At 39.2% G+C, this 21,723-nt stretch overlaps 1 protein-coding gene across 2 annotated transcripts in view; it reads right to left on the bottom strand.

Annotated features, from left to right (window-relative positions):
* Positions 1-13,559: 13,559 nt before the first annotated feature.
* Positions 13,560-21,723, bottom strand: part of GBE1 (1,4-alpha-glucan branching enzyme 1) — a 143,408-nt gene continuing 135,244 nt past the window's right edge. For both annotated transcript variants that reach the window (XM_032096931.1, XM_032096941.1), the window contains one exon: positions 13,560-15,578. In XM_032096931.1, the coding sequence (XP_031952822.1) occupies positions 15,522-15,578 (57 nt within the window). In that variant the 3' untranslated portion in view covers positions 13,560-15,521. The remainder of the gene's footprint in view (positions 15,579-21,723) is intronic.

Below are 21,723 nucleotides of genomic sequence, written 5' to 3'. Positions count from 1 at the left end.
AGAAGAACAGGTACTGGGGGAAAGCAGCAGGAAGTTCTTGAGGGTACAGAGCAACGATCTTCCTTCTTTCAGTAAATCCAGCTGATCTGCCAAAGTCCTTTTAACTCTTCTCCCTGTCCACAGGTGCTTTGGTTTTGGGTTTGGTTTTTTGTTTTTGTTTTTTTTTCCTTTTCTGGTTGTTTTCTTGGGTGAGGGGGAGGGGGGGGCTGTTTGTTTTTTGAGTGGTTTTGGGGAGTGTTTGCTTGTTTTTTTTAATTTTGACAAAGAATATGACAGAAGATTTTTACCATTTGATTCAGATAGGTTCTATTACTGACCTGTCCATTTGGTCAACTAACTCAGAAAGTATCCTCCTTTTCTTTTTCTGAATCACTCACAGTCCTTAGTTCAGTCCATAGTTTCAACAAAATTATTTTTGTCTGGATTAAACCAGTTTATCTTCAACTTTAATGTTTCTAATTACTTCATTATTTTCTCATTTCATTTGCCTTTTTGTTTTTTCTTTCACTCTAATCTCCCTGCATTTGCTGTAAGTAGCAGGCTAGGTTCTTAAAATCATTGCAGAAGTGAAAGCAATATATTGACTCTATATTAACTAACATAACTGCCCTACAAGGATTGTTAATTCTGACCAGCCTAGTTCATTCTGAGAGCACACCAACAGGCTGCAAATGAGATAAAAACATGTGCACTGAGAATGCTGAGATGTAATAACACTGATAATTTCACATGGGCTAAAATTTTAACGAGGATTCAGGGAGAGGTACAGGGAATATTTGAGGAAAGAACTACACAGCTGAGGGAAAACAAGAAAATGCAGGAAATGCACTCAGAAACATGCCTGGAAATAGGGGCTGCTATAGTCAAAAACTTTACTGAACAATTGAGGTTTGAGCCCATAAGTGGTAACTCAAGGGAGAGCCCAAGCAGCTTTAGTTCATATCTACCCTAGATGGAGCAGGTGAACTAAATAATCAATTTCCAGCATCTTAAATCAAGGCACTGGAAAGTTGAATTTCTAGTTTATTACATGAAAGTTATATTTCTTGTTAGCTCAAGTGTTTAAGCCATTTTTTCTTTTAGTTCAAAAATGTGAAATTTTGTAGTTCATCAATCCAACCATCTTGAAGCTGTTACTGCAGCTAGAAAACCTCATAAGGGAAAAAAATTAAAAACAAATTAATGTGAGAAGATGAGATAAATCAAGTAGTGAAGTCAAGAGTAAATTATCAAAAAGATCTTTTATCGAAAATGAATAATTTTTTCTACTTCAGGAGTAACCCATTAATTTTATTCCCCCCACTCCATTCCTTAGCATGATTGTAGTTCAAGCAGCATAATATAAAAATAGGCTTATTAAGATATGAAATGTGTTTAACTCTCATCATAAGCACCACAGTCCTTCAAAATTTAATTTAAAAATATATATAAATCAGGAGAGCATAAAAGCATTTGCACTTTTCAATAATTGAGGGGAAAACACATTTATAATTGGCAAACGGTAAGCAAAAGGGAGCCAGAAAATAAATGGCCTGGGTTGGATTTGGCAGCTCTGACAGTACTGTGACTGCTTTAATTGACCTTAAATGAGCTTTTGCAGCACTTCCTACAGAGTAATTCCAGGGATTTTTTTCAAAAGGCAAGATGTAGGAGTTCCAGTGTGATTTGATACGAGTCAAGCAGCGTGATTCCTTGCATATCTGTGTGTCATTTCTATGTGATACTGAGCTCCCCAGTCCTGAAGGAAAAAGGAACACAAAACAAAAAGAATAAAATGTATATTCCTCTCTAAGGCTTTTCTCTCACTGGCATCCCTCAATTAAGCAAGTTCTTAAATTCCTGTCTCAAGTGGCCAAAGAGAAGTGGTGGGGCACAGCAGCACCTCTCTGACACAGGTGTAACAGGTGAACCCCTCTGCAGTGGCTTATACCACGTGTAGACTTGTTCATTTTGCTTATTCACTTCTGCACATTCCTGTGCATTCCTTTTCTCTCATGGAGTAATTATCAATGAGAAAGCACCAAAGGGTGCTTAGGCCAAGGCTCCATGGTGCTAAAGGAACATCCAAGGCACTGTCATCCTGAAAGCAAGAACCTGAGTGACAAATTCTGACCCAGGGGAGTCGGCTGCAGAGGTTATCAGACATTATGAGATAAGTGGCACAACAATTTCAGGGACTTCTGGGAGCTTGTTGAGAGAACTTGCAATAAAATAACCAGGTAAATCACAGCAGAGCAGATTGGGGATGCAGCAAAAGTACTGATGGTGAAGGCAAAGTAATCAAAAAGATGTAATACTTTGCCAATCATTATCAGCTCTTATCATATGATTATTATTTGACTGAGATATCTATATCTATCTATATCTATATCTCAGGAATTGTAGGAACCCAAATTCCATTTCATAATTCATATGTAGCCTGATGAGGCTAAATTTTTGTGCTAATTTACGATATTAAAAGACTTCTGCAAATTCAGTATACTCAGCCTTGAATTCTGCTTTCCACTTCATGTAATTCTGATCCCAAGGTATCAGAGTTCTGGTAATGACATCTCTGTGTTACCAAGACAAAGCCACAGCTTTAAGGAGGAAATACAGTTCCCACCAACCTAGAATTTGTAATCCCAGAACTTCCCTGATTCACTTCCTTAAGGGAACCCTGTTCAATGAAAGATTCAAAGGAATTCACTGAACAAACAAATAGCATTGAAACTACTTAAGCAAGAGCATTCAGGAGTACACAGACTCTATGGCTGCTTTATCAAGTTGTCAGGGCAACAGTTTCACTTAATATTTAAATAAATATAATGTGAAAGAAATATACAGGCATGTAGTATTTGCCTGTCTGTATATATTCCTTAATGAATGCACAGCCTACAAAAAAAAGGCTCAGTAGCAAAACTCCACAAGAGGAAGATCAGTCTTTTCATCCTATTGCTAAAAAACCCCCCTAAAAAACTCAAATCTCTGTAAATGAACAGTCTGATGACATGTTAAGAAAGTTTCCATTATTTATTTGTTATGCCTAAATGTCTACGAGTTTCCTAAGTAAACCAGAACTTTTGTGTTATGTTTGTTCAGGCACACAAACACGAGCTGTTCCTGACCCTAAAACAGATGGATTCTGATAAGTATTGATGCAATCTTGCACATGCATAGGGCACGCACACATCCAGAAACGTACACATGTGCTTTCTGTGGAGACAAAACAGCCTTAAAAAGGAGAGACAACACGGACACGGTAGGCCAGGTATTCCTAAAAGCACAAAGTGGTGCTTTAGTACCATTTCCACTTAAGGTCATGACAAAGATCCAGTCTGGCTTTTACTCTACTCAGGATCAAGGAGCCCAGGTCCACCTTGCTCAGTTCCCCAGGCACATTAAGACCAAGATGTCCAAAAATGATGATTGGGCCAAATTAAGTGTTTGAAGCACCACAGAACATTGCTTTACCTTGGCAGCAAAAAAAAAGAGAACTCTTTATATGATTCTTAAATATTTGTATATTATCAGTGTGCTGAAAAACCCCCCAGTAAATTCCATTCTTCACCCAGAAAGACACTGAGGTCTGCTTAGGCAGAGAAATTAATTTTAAGTTATTGATGGATTTTTACAGAAACAGAAACAAATTTTCCTGGACAGCTGGAATGAGAGTGACAGCTTTAATACTTTTGCTTAGCTCTCTTAAAATTTCTTCAATTTTTTTTTTTTAAGCTTTAGTGGAAGTTAAACTGTATTTATAAATAATTTTTGCTTTCTGTGATATTGAATGAAAGCATAAACAGGGATTATTCTTTAAGTAACAAGTCTATTTGAAGTCAGTAATTTTTTTGTGACTTCTGCTGTAATACCCTGCATCCACAAGATGCCTGGGCAGTGCATGTCTCCAGTGACCAAAGATGGGCAGCACCTGGAGGTCTCCTTTACCTACTCCAGAAATACAGCCTTTGCCATTTATACCTTTTCATACCTTTGCTGTACCTTTATCACACAACATTGATACTCTCCATAGCCTCCCTGATTACTCCACTTGCTGCAGAATGCAACATTACAGTGCAACGACAAAATGCAGTGGAAAATGAGAAAAATCAAATATGTGAAGGGCATCAAGGGCAGTGTTCATCCCATCCAGCACAGAGGTGGGCTCTTTTCATTACTGCAATTAAGGAAGAATTTAGTAAGAGAAATACATTGCAAGCTCTGAAAGCAGTGAATGAATATCCTGCAGTGCATCCTCTTTGTGACAGATCTGTCAAGTGGGCCTGGATCACTTTTACTTCTGAGTTCTTGTTGAAGACGCAAATCATCCCCCACTATCCCTCATGTGAACTTAATCATGGAATTATAGAATGGTTTGGGTTGGAAGAGACTTTAAAGATCATCTCATTTCAACCCCCCTGTCATGAGCAGGGGACACCCTTCCACTATCTCAGGTTGCTCCAAGCCCCATCCAACCTGGCCTTGAACATTTCCAGGGATGGGGCAGCCACAACCTCCCTGGGCAACCTGTGCCAGCACCTCACCATCCTCACAGTAAAGATTTTTTTTTCCTAATATCTAATCTAAACCTGCTTTCAGCCTGAAGCCATTCCCCCTTGTCCTGTCACTACATGCCTGTGTAAATAGTCCCTCTCCATCTTTCATGTGGGTTCCCTTCAGGTGCTGTTTGTGGTACCAGGAAGAACCAAACTCAAATACTGAGAACCAACTCCTGATTTTGAGCTTATGGCTGTACGAGTGGGAATGGCAACCCTCAGGTGAAGCAGCCTGGAAATGAAACAGGGAGGCTGCAGGGGGTGAGGGGAGCTAAATGTTTCACTATGTGCTGCTAAATAAATCAAAAACCTCCTCATATAAAAAAAAAACAAAAAAACAAAAAAAACCCCACCAACAACAACATAAAACATGTTAGCTTTTAAAAAATCTTCTGGCACATGAAGACAAATTAGTCCCACTAAAAAAACCTCCCCAGCCAAATTACAGTTGCCATCCAAACATCCTGTTGGTAATGATTTCATTCACTGAAATGTTACATGCACTGCTTCAATTTATAAATCTGCATTTCACATGAAAAAGTGCAAAATAAGGTCTAGTAAATTAGATATTAAAGATTTTGCTACTGACTGCAGTTTCTGTTGCATTAGACAAGCACATTATTTGCCATAGCAGGCAGAAAAACAATGACTAAAGGCTGTTATTATGCCATAACAGCTACATTAAGATAACTGCAAAAATAATTGCAGATTCACAACATCAGTTCTGTGTAAATAGTTCCAGAAACATTTCTATAACTTTAATTTGGTTTGCAGTGTTACATAAAGAACAGGGCTTAAGCCAAGGAATATGGATTGACAGTAGTAAAGTCTTGCATATTTAGGAATAATAGTGCTGGCCTATTATGTTACATCTGTGTTAGCAAAATTTTAGGAACAGATCAAAGTGGCTGCTGAGCTCCTTGCACTGCTATTCCACGTGGTTTGGGCAGTATGCTCTGGATTAGAGCCCGTCTCACCTCCTATGCTGAAGCTTCCTGACAGGAAGATTTATTTGATGCACGTGGGAAGTCCTGGCAGTGGACAGAGGCCGTGCATGGAGATATTGGGGGTCTAAGCAAATCACACCAAGGGACATTTAGAGTGCTTTTGGAGAAGAGGCTGCTGTTTATTTCCACCTCTAAAGAACCTACATTTTTCTGTCCCAAAATTGCTCTGGGAACTGCGTTAGCATGTGGTAAAAGGAGACCATCAGGGGAGTCACTTCAAAACTGCACATTACTGCTCTGATCTGAACCACTGCTGTAGACACAGACTTGCAGGGCTACCAAGCAATTTGCAGCACATTTATCTTTCTGAACTCAACTACAACCTTCCTGTTATCACTTTAAGAGGCTCAGGCCTTTTAGGTAACACTTCTAGAAAAATGCCACATAGCATTATTACACATCACTTGGTTAATTAAGCAGCATAATTTGCGGAAATACTGTGCAACAGTAGGTTGCTGTTGCTAATGATGCGACTTAGAGATGCAGAAAGAAGTGGGTACAAAATACTACAGAATGTGTACTTTAAAAATAAGGGCCTTTTACTCACATTTCTGTGACTGAGAGATACATTAACAGAAGATTTCAAAGCAGGAGAAACAGCTTCACTACAGACACCTACCGGAGATATCTGGATATCTGTGCTCCACATCGATTCCCCTATCACAGGCCCTCCATCCCCAAACACACCTGCCTTCCCCAGAAAGAGGGTTATCTGACAGGTACCTGCTGCTGGCTCCTTGTGTCTTTTGCCAGCAGCAGTCACTGTGAAAGATGAGGTGAGCACCTGATCAATTCCAGCAAGAACTGGGAGTTAGAAACACTAAACTCTGTGTGAATGTGCTGGGCACTTGTTTACCTTGGTCACTCTGTCACCTGAGTTCTGTAATCCCTGGAGCATAGGCAGTACCTGCATACTGGTATGGACATGACTGGCTCCCCTAAAAGAGGTGGGAAGAGGGTGAATCTGGTTGTATCAAACCAGCAGGTTGCAGCAGGACTCACATGAACTCACTCACTCACACACTGGGCATCAGAGCAACCTCAGCAGGTGCTGTGTCATCACAAGCCCTTCACGTCTTCATACTTTGCTTTGCTTCCCTCAGAGCAAAAGGCTCTACCTGGTGAGTTTTGGAGTGATTCTCTCAAATTCTGGGCAAGTCACCCGCCACATATCAGCTCTGCAAAGTAAAGATGTGTGGAACACAAAACTGACTTTGAGATATATGCAAAGACATACTCAGACTTACCATTTTTCCTCATGAGGAAAATTCCCAAACTGCAACATACAAGCACTGCTCAGCAGAGGACATGGAGGAATAAATTTCAGAAGCTGAAGGTGGTTCATTTGCACAGCTCTGATTGCAGCTTACATCTGTGCTGTTCTAGTCATTGCTGTGAAGGCAACAGCTGAAACACTGCTACTGATCCTTTCAGGTCAGGGACAGCCCTGAAAAGGGGCCCCCAGACCAGAGAGGCGGAATCCATGAAATCTGGGGAAGTTAAGAGGTAGAAACTGGAACTTTAAGGATGAAGTAAAACATGGGCCAACACAATTGATTCTGCTGCAGTTCCCTGTGTCTCCAAGCACCTGAGAGATTTGTGTTTAATAACTCTTTTGATGGGTGCAAACCCTTGTAAATACTTGCACATCAACATCTCCCAGGGGGTGGGAGACAGAAAAATAGGAAGGGATAGAGGAACAAGGGCTGCTCAGAAGATCCATATGGCTCGATGCAACAGAAAGAAAACAGCTGGAGGCACACAGGGCTGACCATGGCATCGTCCTGGGATGTGGCAGGACTCTGCAGGGAGCACAGGCACATCAGACACCTGCTTACATTGTCCAGAATAAACAGGAAGATTCACAAGCTCTGTGTTCAGGAAAAAGCAAACGCAGACAAGACAGATTGAAAGCTATGCCTCGCATCAAAGCATACATGGCTTTAAACCCATCAAGGCTGGTAATGCTAAAGGTCAGTGTACTTAATTAGTCACAGGAATGTCTACCTGTGAGCTACAGCCAGCAAGAAATCAGCAATTATCTTTCATGTTTAAACAACCTTGCACAGTGTTTTACATAACAAGGTGTGTATCACCACTCAAGCTTAAATGGGACTATTACAATCAGCCACTGTAACAAGCAGGCAGTGCAAGGAAAGTGTTTCCCGGTGAGAGCTTCTGTAGCAGCAGCAGATGCATAACTCCAGGATATTTGCTCCTTTCATGTTTTGTACCAGCTCTACCCAGTTAGGCAAATCATATTCAGCATGTTTCTAAATACTTACTCACATTACTGAATGATTCCTTGGGAATTTTTAAAATGGAGTTAACTATCATAAAGAACTGTCCACTATGTTAATCCATGAGTATGAGGTATTGCATTGCACTTATCTGATAAGCTTGAGGAACAGGGGCTGGTAGATCCAGAAGGTTATTGAAAAATAGAAGGAAGAGTGAGTTCTGTGTAATAGCACAACTAGAGCAAACACAAGTATTGAATGCAGCAGTCAGCCCCACTGACAGGTTGCAGGGAGACTGAGACGTCTTTCAATTGTAAAGAATCAGTTTCCCAGCTAGAGCTACAGATCTTGGCAGCTTATGCCATTCTAGAGAGTTATATTTCCCCAAAATCAGTACCCCAGTCCTGTTCATCACTTGGCATCGCCAGCATTTGTGCAAGGACCACAACCAGGACAGCTTGACCCACCTAGGAAAGAAGATGCTGAGGGCAGCAGCTTGGCCAAACCACTGCCTGCCAAGCTCCCAACAGGCACCAGACAAAGCTACATGGGTGACTGGAATTTTAGAAGCCCAAGGGGGCCTGTGGAAAGCCAACCCAATAGCCCTATCACTTTACATGATTATTAAAAATCTTTTCTTTTTTCTTCATAAAAATTGCTCAGTAATTCAATTACACAACAAATTTAATGAAAACCCTTTAAGCAGCTGCATATACTAACAGAGTTAAAGCTGTGAGTGTCCCATGCTTTGCACATAATGTAAGCATTGATTTTGAACAGTAGTTTTATTTTTATAGAACAGTTCTGGAAGGATTTTTGACAAATATCTTCCTATGAAAGTGCTCACTTGTCATAATCCAATATTTTTCATGAAAAAACTCCCATATTTGAAATACTGGAACATTTTTTGCCTTGGGAAAATAGGTTTTTTTGCACTAAAACCTGTTCTCTATGCCATACAGCCCATCTGCTCCATTTCATGAAGTGATCAACACTAGGTCCCTTCAGATAAACAAACCTGGATAGAAAAATACATCTCAGTTTTGGACATGATGTGTCTGCATAATTGGCTTTCTCATGCCAGACGAAAGACATGCTTTTTCTGGTGCTGCATAGGGCTAGCTGTTTTCTCACAAAACCCTGCCATAGTCAAAGATTTAAAATGCTTAGTGGAATTGCAAAGGCAGGAATTTAAGTGGTATTTAACAAAACCACGAAACATCTTCAGTCTTTCCTCTTATCCTCACCCTAGAAACTCCCAAAGCAAGGCTAACCCCAACTTCTGACTGATGACTGAAAACTGTGATTGCCTCAAACTTTCATAAGTAGTAGTGACACAGATTACAGAATACAGAAAGACTCAGAGCGTTGCATTTGGGCTAAAACCACAGTTATGAACAAAAAAACCCAACAAAACACCAGAAGCAGCACTCAACAGATTGAAAGTAGCTTTGTACAAAAGTGATGGTTAGAATTCCATACATTTTAAAGACCAGGTTTTCACTTCAGTTAATTTCCCATATCTTTATTGTACCAGAAGGTAGTCTTTAGACAGAAGCTTCTCTCCCCTACTCCCCCTTAATAGTAAATAAACTTTTATGAAGGATTTTACATTAGAAATTACTTCCATTTTGAAGTAGAAAAGTATTTTTACACTTTTCTACAGGGATGATCATATGCTACTACTGAAGAAGAACAGGCCCAAGGATTTTTAGCATGAAATGGACTGAATACATAGACTTTGTTCCTTCATACAGGTGATACCTCAACAGCAGGATAATTAACCCACTCCAGTTGTGTCACTCTACAACCCAAGCAAGCACAAGATACACACTCAGTGTTTTGTGAAAGGCAGCTAAGGAAGGCTGGGATTTATCTCTTACCTTTGACTTCAAATGACTTTCAAACTACTTCATGCAACTTCACCTGCTTTCATCCCACCAGCCAACTTCCTTCTGAGGTGCACAGCTCACTCAGATTTTGCTGGAAGTGGTGGGTTGATCCCAGAAAACAGCCAAACACCCTCACAAGCAGCTTGGTTACTTCCCTCTCCTCCAGGAATAGAAGGAAGGTGAGAATGCTTGCGGATGAAGACAATACTTTAACAGGGAGAGCAAAAGGAGCACGTGCAAGCAAAGCAGAAACAGGAATTCATTCACTTCTCATGAGCAGGAAGATGTCCAGGCACTTCCTGGCAAGGGGTGAGTGAGGACAGGGTAGGAAATAGAAAGCCTTCACACTGTGCAAGCACCATTCAGCAACAGCCAAAACACTGATTTATTAACACTATTTTAGCATGAACCTGCCCCACCAGACCCAGTATCCCGGGACAGCTGGGTGCTCGCTCCCAAGTCCCTCTGTGCTGGTCTTGGCTGGGGTAGAGTTAGATTTCTTCACAGTGGCTGGTATGGGGCTGTGTTTTGGATTTGTGCAGAACACAGTGAGGGTAATAGAGATGTTTTTGTTATTGCTGAGCAGGGCTTACAACAGGCCAAGGCTTTTTCTGTTTCTCACACTTTCATGCTGGCAGGGAGGCTGGGGGTGCCTGGGAGGTTGGGAAGAGACGCAGCCAGGACAGGTGATCCAACTGACCAAAGGGATATTCCAGACCATGTGACATCGTGGTCAGTATATAAAGTGGGGGGAAGAAGGAAGGCACATTTGGAGTGATGATGGTGTTTGTCTTCCCAAGTCAGTGTTAGGCATGACGGGGCCTTGATCTCCTGGAGATGGCTAAAGGCCTGTCCAACCATGGGAAGCAGGGGATGAATTCCTTGTTTTGCTCTGCTTGTGTGCATGGCTTTTGCTTTTCCTAGTAAGCTGTCTTTATCTCAACCCATGAGTTTTCCAGCTTTTACCTTTCTGATGCTTTGAGTGGCTGCCTCAGGCGTGGCTGCTGCCTGGGGTTAAACCACGACACCCATTACAGCACTGGCAGCTTGGTTTCTTCAGTGTTTGCAGACACAGCTCTCTTCCTAAATGCACTGTACCTGTTCTGTCATAAACCTCATACCACCAGCAAAGACAAAACGAGGTAAAGCATCGAATAGTCAATAACAGACTGTCCTTGTTCTATACATTTAAATTGTCATCTGTGGCACAGTCAGAAGAAACAAGCAAGTGGAGAAAGTTCACTCCTAGCTTTTAACAATGCTGAAAATTTGAAGTTAATTTGACGTTGAGTCAAATGGCATGGATAATTAGTGCTGCATCAATTTTAATACTCTCCTAATATTGAGAAATTATTATCTGTCTTAACTTTTTAAGACAGTTTTCAGACCTAGTTCACTTGAGATTTTTTTTTAAGAGTTCAGATTAGCTTTGTAAAAATGCAAAACCAGCAGCTAAGTTGAGACTGATTTCTTCAATACATACAAGTGCTTACATTTTCTCCTAATTTATTTTAGGCATTAATTTCACATGAATAGCCAAAACTTATTTATATTTACGGGGTACATATTGTACTCACAGGCATGAAAAACATAATTTGTCTCATCTAATGAGTCATCATTACCTTTTGTTTCTACCTTTCCACAAGCAGAATATTTTTAGCGTATTAAACTGGAGTTATTTTTACCCAACAACTTATATAATTATTTTTAATAAGAGCAGTCATATGTCAGCCCATCACTACTACTGCAGCTTATTTTCACATAAATCAAAACCTGACAAAGCCTACCTAAAGGAAACATTGCATGAAGAAAATAAATCCTTTTCTCTCTATGCAAAGGCAAACATGACCAAACCCTTTGGATTTCTTTTTTTTTCTTAAATGCTTGTGAAACTTTCAGAAAGAAGCTGCTTCTCTCCTCAAGGATCTGAAACCAACTCTAGATAATCTAAACCGAATTAAAAAGTAAGACTGGCATAAGAGACAGCTCTCCATCACAGCAAATTACACTCTCAACCCTTTCAAAACACTTGCACCATAAACTCTGAGGTGTGAAAACACACACATGTCCAGAATCTTCCTTGGCAAACTCTTCCAATTAATTGTTACAAAGATGCCACTTACAGGCTGATTTTTATGAAACTGGGATATAAGCCAAGGTATGATATATGAAAATATGTAAAACACTGCTTCATCTCCGTAGCAGTAGTTCAACAATGACAACACACCCAGTTTGGAAACATCAGTCAATGATAAAACACTTAAATGCAGAATACTTAAATCCCTAGAAAATCAAATTATGAAGCAGAAGACAGACAAATCATACACCTTAACGTATTCAGAATAGAATGTCCACATTTATTTAAGGAAACAATTTCTGATGTTCATTCAGTTACCCTTCACTCTTAACTACTGAGTTACTTTTAAGCTCTAAGAAATGAGACTTAAATAGACAGGAAGTTCTTCCTTTAACCACTGATGGGCTGTTAAGAACCTGGAGTCATGAAAAAAATGGGGAAGCTAAAACTACTTCAAGATGCTTAAAACATCGTTTGAAAGCAGAACTGTGACTGACAGATTAATACACAAAAATATCACTTTGCAATATCTGCAAGTACCACACAATTGCTTATCTGGTATCTTACTGTTCACACAGCTGCTCTCCCTTTGGCAGAGTACTACCAGCACCACATTCCCATCTTTCAGAGCACATGGTTAAAAGTCTTTACTAAATTGAATAGAATGAGCAAGAAAAACTTCATAGGAAAGAAACCCCAGAAAGTGGAGTTTTTTCCCACTAAAATTTGTTTTCCAGAAGTACTCACCAATTTTAAACAATGACTCCATTCTTCATCTTTAAAATCAACCTCAGGACAGTAAAGCTTGAGTTGTGGGAGGAGGAGAAAACAGCATGGAAATTAAAATTCATTGCTCATAGAACACCGCAGTGTAGTGGACGCCTGCCTGTTATCATAATAACCACTTGGTCTGGAGAGTAAATCGAATTATTAAGTACAAAGAACCCTTCACACACAGAGTGCAAGACTGAGGGAAGGTCAGTCTGAAACTTTAGATGAACTGGCAGGTGAAGGTGAGCTTGAGTTCTCATGGAGTGTTAGAGAAATTGTGGAGCAACAACTTCTGTGGCCAGGGCTACCAAGAATTCCCAGGTGACGGGGAGGTCTGCATTTCTAAATGTTGAAATATAAATCCTTATCAGTCCTGTAGACTAAGAAAGGTTATCTTTAAAGAGTGTTCCTTCACTATGTCTGAATATCTGTGGAGAGCTTTGTGCCCTGGGATAAATCACCACAGACCACTTCATTTACTTCTGTGACAGAACTAAGGAGTGCTGATTTGAGGTGTGGCCAAGCAAAAAAGCTCTGGAGCTCCTGTGCTTCTCAGAATGTGTCAGGCTTCAACCAGACATGGTGACAGCCTCAGAACATGACCGTAAGGAGGAGCCTTGGTTGCAATCAGAGTGTCACTAGAAGGAAGGTGAAAGCTTAATTTCTCTTCATAATCCATCAAAATTCAAACAGCAGGAGGAAGAAATTGGCTCTCCAGGGGTATTGCAAGGGAAAATTTTCCAGCCTTGCAAGACAGGCAGTAGCACTCTCACAAATGCAGAGGTGGGCTCCAAAAAACCCTAATTATTATGCTTTCTGTAGTTGCATGTTTACCTTGCAAATTTTGTGGTTCACTTTTACTAATCTATCACTATGTTAAAGAAAATATGCATAGGAAAAAATATTCTACCAATCTCATTATGATTTTTTTTTTGACCAAGACAAGTCCCTGATTTCAGGATGGGGCAAAATGTAATCTTTCAGAGTTAAGACCACTGTAAAATCGTTTTACAATGCAAGGAATGAAACCATATATGTATTTGTTTTCTCCTCCTCAGAGTTTATTTTGCATGTAATTTTACAGTTTTTACTTCACATCATACATTTATTCCTTCTCTTGGAAAAAGTTTTGACACAGACGCTTGCCTTGCATTACATTTTGAAACCTGGAACTGGTGCCAGTAAAAAAAAACAAAAAAAAAAAAAACAAACCACCCTATAAAACATATTAGATCAATACAATGTAAATATAACATGTATTAGAAGTTGCTCGTTATTTCACTACAAGGAAAACAATCTGGGAAAAAAAAAAAGATAATCAGTTCCAGTTGCTAAAACAGTTCAGTATATTTTATTTAAAGTCATAGCGTAACAGGAATGCTCTTATTAGCCCACAACCAAACAATGATCAAACTGGTGTAGAGGAAAATGAAGCATGATCCTATGGTACTCAACTGCAATATAACATTCTCTGCCACACAGAACATATCAGACTGGGGATGTCCACAAAGTCTTCTCAGTGTGAACTCTGCAAAAGACTCTTTTCCATCATGCTGCATTATTCCATCCCTTATTTTGCTTAGGAAGTAAGCCACAAGTAAGCATTCCAAGAACTGTGAATAGATTGTCAGTGCTGGCACCAACTCTTCAGTAGTTTACACAATGGTTCACAAAGGAAACTGGGTAAAATTATGACTTGGAAATGGTCACGGACATCTTCCTCTTTGGCTACTTTAAAAGTTAGAAAATTCAGATTTGTACAAAAGACATTCATTTCAGAACCAATTCAAATATGTTTTTAAATAAATGGAACAAAATAAAGCATGTCTCGTTAATTTGGTATTAATTTTCCAGAATACTCTGCAATACATTTTCAAATATACAAAATCTTACTCTTTACAAAAAAGTTGTAGCTCGTGAAGGAACTCACTTGAATTATCTTAGCAGCACTCCAATAATTAACTATCTTAATTTTAATCAAAAAAAACCACCTTAGTTTGATCACTGTATTTTGAGACTGCTTCTTCATGAGAAGCAATGTTTCAAAAGTTATAAAAGTGCAAGAACATCATCATGTTCCAAGCTGAAAGGCAGCTTCTGGAAGTAGTGAAATCAGTACTGCAAGGTCCTGATGTCAGTGAAATAAATGCAGTGGGAAGAACTGCACTTTAAGTACCTCTTCCAGTGTGGTATTGTTGCATTAAGACCAAAACATGCTTCTCACTGAACATTTTAGTGATCTAAGTAGAAGAGTTGTGTGACTTTTGTCCAGCTGCAACAAGTGAGATGCTCAGACTAAGCGATTAGGTGGGAGCAGATAACCAGCACACACAATAGCATCAGCAGGCCACCACTCAACCGGCCCGTTCGTTTTGCTGCCCAGCATTTTTGTGCATTTTTAATTAAATAAAAAATGGCAAAGTACAAGACTCTCAGAGGACCTTCTCATCCTTTTGGATAAACATTTCTAATTCCATGTTAGACTTCATTGAAGAAGAGGAGCCTCAAATTAGGTCCCACAAACCGTTAAGGCTGCCTTTTAGCCAAAAACTTCTGTTTTATTTAAGCAAACTACTTACTTTTAGTAAGAAGCATTAATATATAATGAATATTTGAATTCACTATCAAAATGAGGATTATAAGAAATTACAAACTTTGGAGCAGGATCACTCTTATCATTCCTGATGAAGTTCTGTAAACAACATTTTAATTGAGAATACCTGCTGCTTTGCAACACCTTAAGTGTAATTTTGTACTACTAGAACTACAAACCCAACGTTTTCCTTTCTGCCTCTTTGTAAAGCTTCCTCAAAAGAGGGTCTAGCAAGTCAAGAGCTCTGCAATTACATGTGAATATTAATCTTACATTTTAAACACCTAATATTACTATACTCAGTCTCAGAAAGCCTCCTTAGAGCAAGTTTTGTTATACTTAGTACTAGTACAGTGTATCAGCACTTCTTGGTGACTTGCTTCCTTGGTGGTAGATACAGAGAACTTCACTTTGGGATATCCGTGTTCTGAAGCACAAGAGCCACTCTGCTTGGAATGTACACCTGGGAAAAACGGGACAAGAACAAGAACAGCTGAAAAACCCAGAAACCTTACAGGACCCAACTTCTTAATAACAGCATTTGGAAAAAATCCCCATATTTTAACTGTTAAAAATCTTTCATTTGTGCAGTGTTTTGGGTCATAAATATAATATTTAAAGTATGATTATTGACTGCTTAGTCCCTAGCACTGGAATTACACAAGATAAAAATTTAAAAGGCAGACTGATTACAATCTATTTTCAATCTCTTTTCTACTTTTTTTTTTTTTTTTTAAATATCTCATCATGATATATTTTAGGTGGCTACCAGGAGAGGGCCTCATATGACTTACAACGACCAGTTTCAGAAACCTGAGGACATCTAGGTCAACAGACTGGTCAATGATAAATGACAAAGTTTTGCAACTCCCTTCTGCTGTGAATTACAGTTGTCCCAAGGCCTGTGATGTCATTTGCTACAGGTAAATACCAGCAATATGACACAGCAGCATATTGTTCGCACTCTTGGCATGTCTATGGAATGTCAGTGTCTGAGCAATATAACTCACTCTCAAGATTGGACAGAATCAAAATTAACCATGTAAATGATCGCATTTGTCTTCCCCTTTTTTCCCTGCATACCACAAAAATAACACATATAATCAAAAGAGTCCTCATAGATGACAAAATGTGGCGATGTATTTTTCACGGCATTCCTTCCAAGCTGAGCGGTCACCATCAGCAAACAAGACCGATATGTGCTATCCACCAATTACCTTGATACACGGTACTCCATCAATTGTCAGGTCTATGAATGTGTTTTCTGAACAAGTCAATAAAAATGCAATTATAAAAGGTAACACAAGATTGAAGATTATTGGCTTCAGTCTGACAACGTCCTCTTTTAGACTATCCTTCATCTCTGTGGAATGTCTAATATTCTGCAATTTCGACTGCGTTATCTGCTAACGAGAGCCTGATGGCATGAAAGGCTTTCACTGTTTTCAAAACAGAGTAAAGCAATAAAGGAAAGAGCTTTAGGAAAAGGAGAAAAAGGGAAAGAACAGCTGATCTTCACTGAACCAGACAGAACTGTGTCCAATGCTACTTGAAAGGCAGTGAACATAATGATTTCCCCTAAGGTTTCTGTGATAAATAGCTTCTATAAACCTGTGCAGGAGAGGAAACACTTAATGAAGTCAACTACCTCAAAACATATAGATAAAGGAGAGATTTTGAAGTTGTGTACTGAGAAATTCATCGCTCTGGGTTTGGATGATGAAGTGAGAAAGGAGAAGGAACAAACAGAAATAAGTTTTCTAAGGAAGAATTTGTAAAATGTTACTTCAGTTAAGAGAATAAAAATTAACGTTAATAGAGGACACAGCAATTCTCAGTTATATTCTGGTCAATAATGTGTCAGATCCTAGGAGGAGTAAATTAGCCCAATTCCTTTAAAGTCAATTTACATCATCTGAGAATCTGAGAGCAGTGTGGATCATCCAGCTCCAACCACTTCACCGACAATCAGGATTTTAAAACTGGTTTAAGCACAGTTTCAGAATTTGTGCAGATGATTGTATTTAAACTAATGACAGATGTGTTTTCCATTTGCTGTGAAGAGAAGTATCTGCCAGCTTATTACTTTAGTCACATACTTTGTCCTTACCTAGGGAAATTAAATATGCATTTTAGAGTTTTTCATGTTGGTGGGCTTCTTGGTAAACCATAGAAAAGCCACATATGGCACTATCTCCTAATCTTATTTCATTGGTCAGTGTAACCACCTCCAAGGCTATTTGCTACAAAAAGCAACAATTAAGGCATGAACAATGAAAAAAATACCAATTGTTGATTAAACATATTAATAATTACAAATAAGATTACTAATTATTCATTCCACCGGTGTACAATTTTTTTAAAAGAAAAAGTACTACACAAGTATTAGATAATACTTGTTACAAATACATAAGTAGTATTCCTTTCCCCCAGTCCAACAATATTTCCAGAAATACTATGTTCTGTGTGCTGTGGCTTTGTTACTTGTTTCAACAGACAGAACTCAGAACATTTGTGTGATGGACTGAGGAAGAAAAATGTGACCAGCGAGGTTGGGAAGATCACTCGTCTTTCCTGAGGTAAGGTGCAAACTGGAAGATTATATGGCCAGGATCCCAGCAGGGTTTTCAGCCCAGATTTCTCACCTCCACTCCTCCTTCTGACAGCCTGAACCACAGAACTTACTCAGCCTTTTCACTCCAATATTATTCCTTTTCTTTCAGCCCCTTTCACCTGAATTACCACTCTCGTAGTAACATATCCCCTTAACTTAAATTTATTTTCTCCATATTTTTCCTGACTGTACTGACTGTTTCAAGCCATTGTACCAAGTTGACTGTGCTCCAAGCATATCCTTCAATCTGCCACTAAATGACACGATTAAAAAAGCCAGGAATCCACTGCTGACAGGATAAGTTGAAATGCAAGCATTTTATTGTATGTTTGAGACCAGACACCTTCAAATACATAAAAGTATGGGCAATCCTTAGCTCTAGATATGTCTGGATTGGACCTTCAACATTCAATTGATCAATGGTTCACTCCAATTCAGTGTCACCTACAACTGTGCTCTGTCTCATCATGCTGGTCACTGCTCAAGACTCCAAACAGTATCAGTATCCTCGATACCAAACAGCAGCTGGACACTGGGCCTCTGATTGCTGGCATTGCAGTGGCCCAGCCAAACCCAGTGACCCAACAATCTTATCCAGCCCTGTAGATCCTCAGCTCTTAGGCAGGAATGCTGCAGGAGACCAGGCTGAAAGTCTTACTGAACTGACTGGAGCAACCTTGTGCATACAGCTTGAGTCATTTCATCAAGACAGCAATCAGGCTGACCGTGCATGTTCTGACTTTGCTAAATCCAGGATGGCTTTCTGACTGACCCATCTCATGTAACCCACTTGCCTGGACAGAGATTCCAAGAGGAGGTGGTTCTTGACTTCTTGAGGAACTTCCCTACTTTCCTCAGCCTTCCTTTTCAGCCTTAGTTCAGTTGTCAGAAATTTCCCCTGGCCACTATGATTTTTCTCAGACAATAGCCTTGCAATCACATCACTGAAATCATCCAAGCCTCTGGGTGTATCTCACTTATATACAGCATCTTTAACCTATTGCTCTGCCACTTTATTTTCAGTGGTGCACTGTCACACAGAAAGGGTCTGAAAGCAGGCTTTGCCCTTGGAGTCAGAGCCGAAAAAAGGCACTGACTACTCCTGTATTGTCCATATTGTCCATCAAAGTTTTGAGTCTTCCCTTTGTCAAGGGACTTGCCATTTTTTTTCTTAAGGTGCTCTTCCAATCAGTGGATTTGCAAAATCACCTTCTTGCCCTTCTTCATTATATATATAGTATACAGCCTGAGATATATAGCTATCTATAAATAGACAAGTATACTAAAAGTACAAAGAGATTTCCTGATTAAAACCATCACAGGAAACCTAGGTATTCATCAGCAAAAAACATTATCAGAGATATGCAATTTTTTACTTTTTCCATATCCTGGGAAGCGTGTCTCAGAAGTTTATTCTTTCATATACTGTTGCTGAATTATATACTTTCAATTACCAGCTTCAGTTCTATTGATTTCTGTTCTTTTAACCTGCTTTTTCTGATCTCAAGTTTTATCCCATTCATGTCTCCTTCACCATTTCCCAAGGCTCACTTGATGAACATGGACAGAAGTGAAAACCCAAAGAACAGAACACTAAAGAGAATTCATTCATAGCTAACCCACATCTTGATTCGCATCAATCAAATCACCATCAGAGTCTCTCTTCTGTGTCAAGCTTTCTGCTCAACCTGAACACCCTTTCCAGCCACTTCCTCCCTTCCAGGCTCACCCATGCTGGAAAGGCCCTCAGGAGACCCAAACTCCCTGCTTTCAGCAGGGTGAGCTCTGAGGTCAGACCAGGTTATTCATGTCTTTAGATCTCAGCAAATTGTCCCTCTGCTCTCTATACCAATTGCTAACTCACAACCTTGAGCCCTCTAAGGTTCACACAAACTCCACTACTTTAGGAAGCCATCAAGACATCTAAAAAGACACTCAGGAAGGTTCATGAGGCCTTTTCTGATGGGGGAGTGTAACATGGGAACTGGAGACATCAAATCTGTTTGAGACAGGATGACTCAGCTGCAAAGACAGTTTTTGACAAAGTTAACTTTCAAACATTTAGTCATAAAATATCACTGAAAGTCTTTTTATTCTCAATTTGGCAGGAATGGAGTAACTGCTGTTACTTCATCAGCAGATGTGCTAACAAAGAAGATGGTGGGGGACAGGAATCTTGTTTATAAGTCAAATACAAAACAGGTTTTTGTTAGCACCTTTGACCTTTTTATACTGCATGTCAATATGAGGCAGTTACACTGTCTGCAACGAGGCAAGTCCCACACAGATGAAGGCTTCTGGCATTCAAACAGTATCTCTAGTAAAGAGACAAAAAAAAAAAAAAAAAAAGGAGATTTTTTTAAAGCCAACCGCTTTGCCACCAACACACATGGAGTTCTGTCACGATCATAGTCTATTCATGATGCCTATCTCACAAACAGGGAAAAAACAACTGGTACTACTACTGGCCAGGAATGCAAGATGTTTTCAGCCAAACACTTACTCCTTATACGTTTTTTTCTATGAATATCCAGATAACTTCAAGGAAAAAAAAAGACATTAAAAGAGTTAAGAAGAGTACAGGAATACTACATGTAGGAAGCACCTGTGAACAGCAGCAGCTACAAGCAGAAATATCACCTTATATATTCCAGGAGAGGACTAAAATACTCAGCAATCTCCAAATGTATCTAAAAACCCACAAGCAAGAGATTCTGCAAATGACAACTGCTACTTTCAGATCTGTCAGACTAATTCAGTACCAGGTGCAAGCACAACTGAAATTGGCTGGAACTGCAATGAACTACTCTTCATCTGACTTTCAGGACTGGAAAACACCAAGCCCTAAAAATAATTTCAAGGTCATTTTGTAACAGATGGGAGAATTACTAGAACTCAGAGCTAGATCAGGCACTGCAGAAAAATACTCAGTAGCACATATTGCAGCTGGTAGATGCAGAAGGCAATGTCACAAGAGTCTGTGCCAACATTATCCCAAACTTTTAATTAAAATGAGGGCTTTAGACAATCTCCTGTCCCTGTATTACCACTAATTGTCACACACGGACACTATTCTGAGAATATAATTAACCATCAAAGAATAAAATAGATGATAGCTCTTCCTTTCTGACTATAATTTATTATACAAAACCTCACACATTTTGGTTTTCATTTTGCTAGATATTGCACATGACAAAGAAGGTACGCTTAAAAGAATGTGAAGTTCTGCCTTCCAATTTGTTTTTCAATTTACAGCTATACAGCATGAATATGCAGAAAATAATTTCTTAGACTGTCTTGCTTCATTTATGCAAAAGAAGTCCATATATTGCACAGGGTGTGTCTCAAACTTGCTCCTGTATTATCTTCGCACTCTTCTTTCACATTGACAAAAAGTACTCTAAAAGAGATGGCAAAACCCCCTGAAAAACAAGTAGACTGAGAAGGAAGATAGGATAAAACAAAATTACTGACAGAGTAACTTTGGAAGCATTACATTTGCTGGTGGTTTTAAGAAGTCAAACAACCAATGAAGATGAACAAATGCATTTAGAAGTCTTAATCATCAAGAGCTAAAAATCAAAAAGACCTTTCTGGTATTAAATTCCGACTGATTCACCTCGTTTGAACAGTTAACTACAAATGTTCTTTCATTTAATCTGTATATCTGTGCATGCCAGGGGAGACAACAGTTAAAGATTACATCAGTCCCTTAAAATTCCATACATAAATCCTTATCATGAAAGTTATTTAAATGAGTATTTTCAAAGCTAAGGTCACTAAAAGCTTTTAGATCATTTCAGTCTATGGGAGTATTTTAATTTGTCCACAGACTCAAGGAAGCAGGAAGTTGCACTTTGACATTGAATAGTATACATTGAGGTCAAGGTTAAAAACCCAAGCCTATAATAAGGATATTCTTAAAATAAACTACATAATTTCACTTTCATTTAATGTGAAAAGATTATGTCACTGAATGCCAAAAATAGAGAAT

This window comes from Corvus moneduloides, chromosome 2 (genome assembly GCF_009650955.1).
Source record: "Corvus moneduloides isolate bCorMon1 chromosome 2, bCorMon1.pri, whole genome shotgun sequence".
Taxonomy (NCBI): Eukaryota; Metazoa; Chordata; class Aves; order Passeriformes; family Corvidae; genus Corvus; species Corvus moneduloides.
The sequence above is the reverse complement of the archived record's forward strand: the minus strand, read 5'-3'. Positions and strand labels throughout refer to the sequence as shown.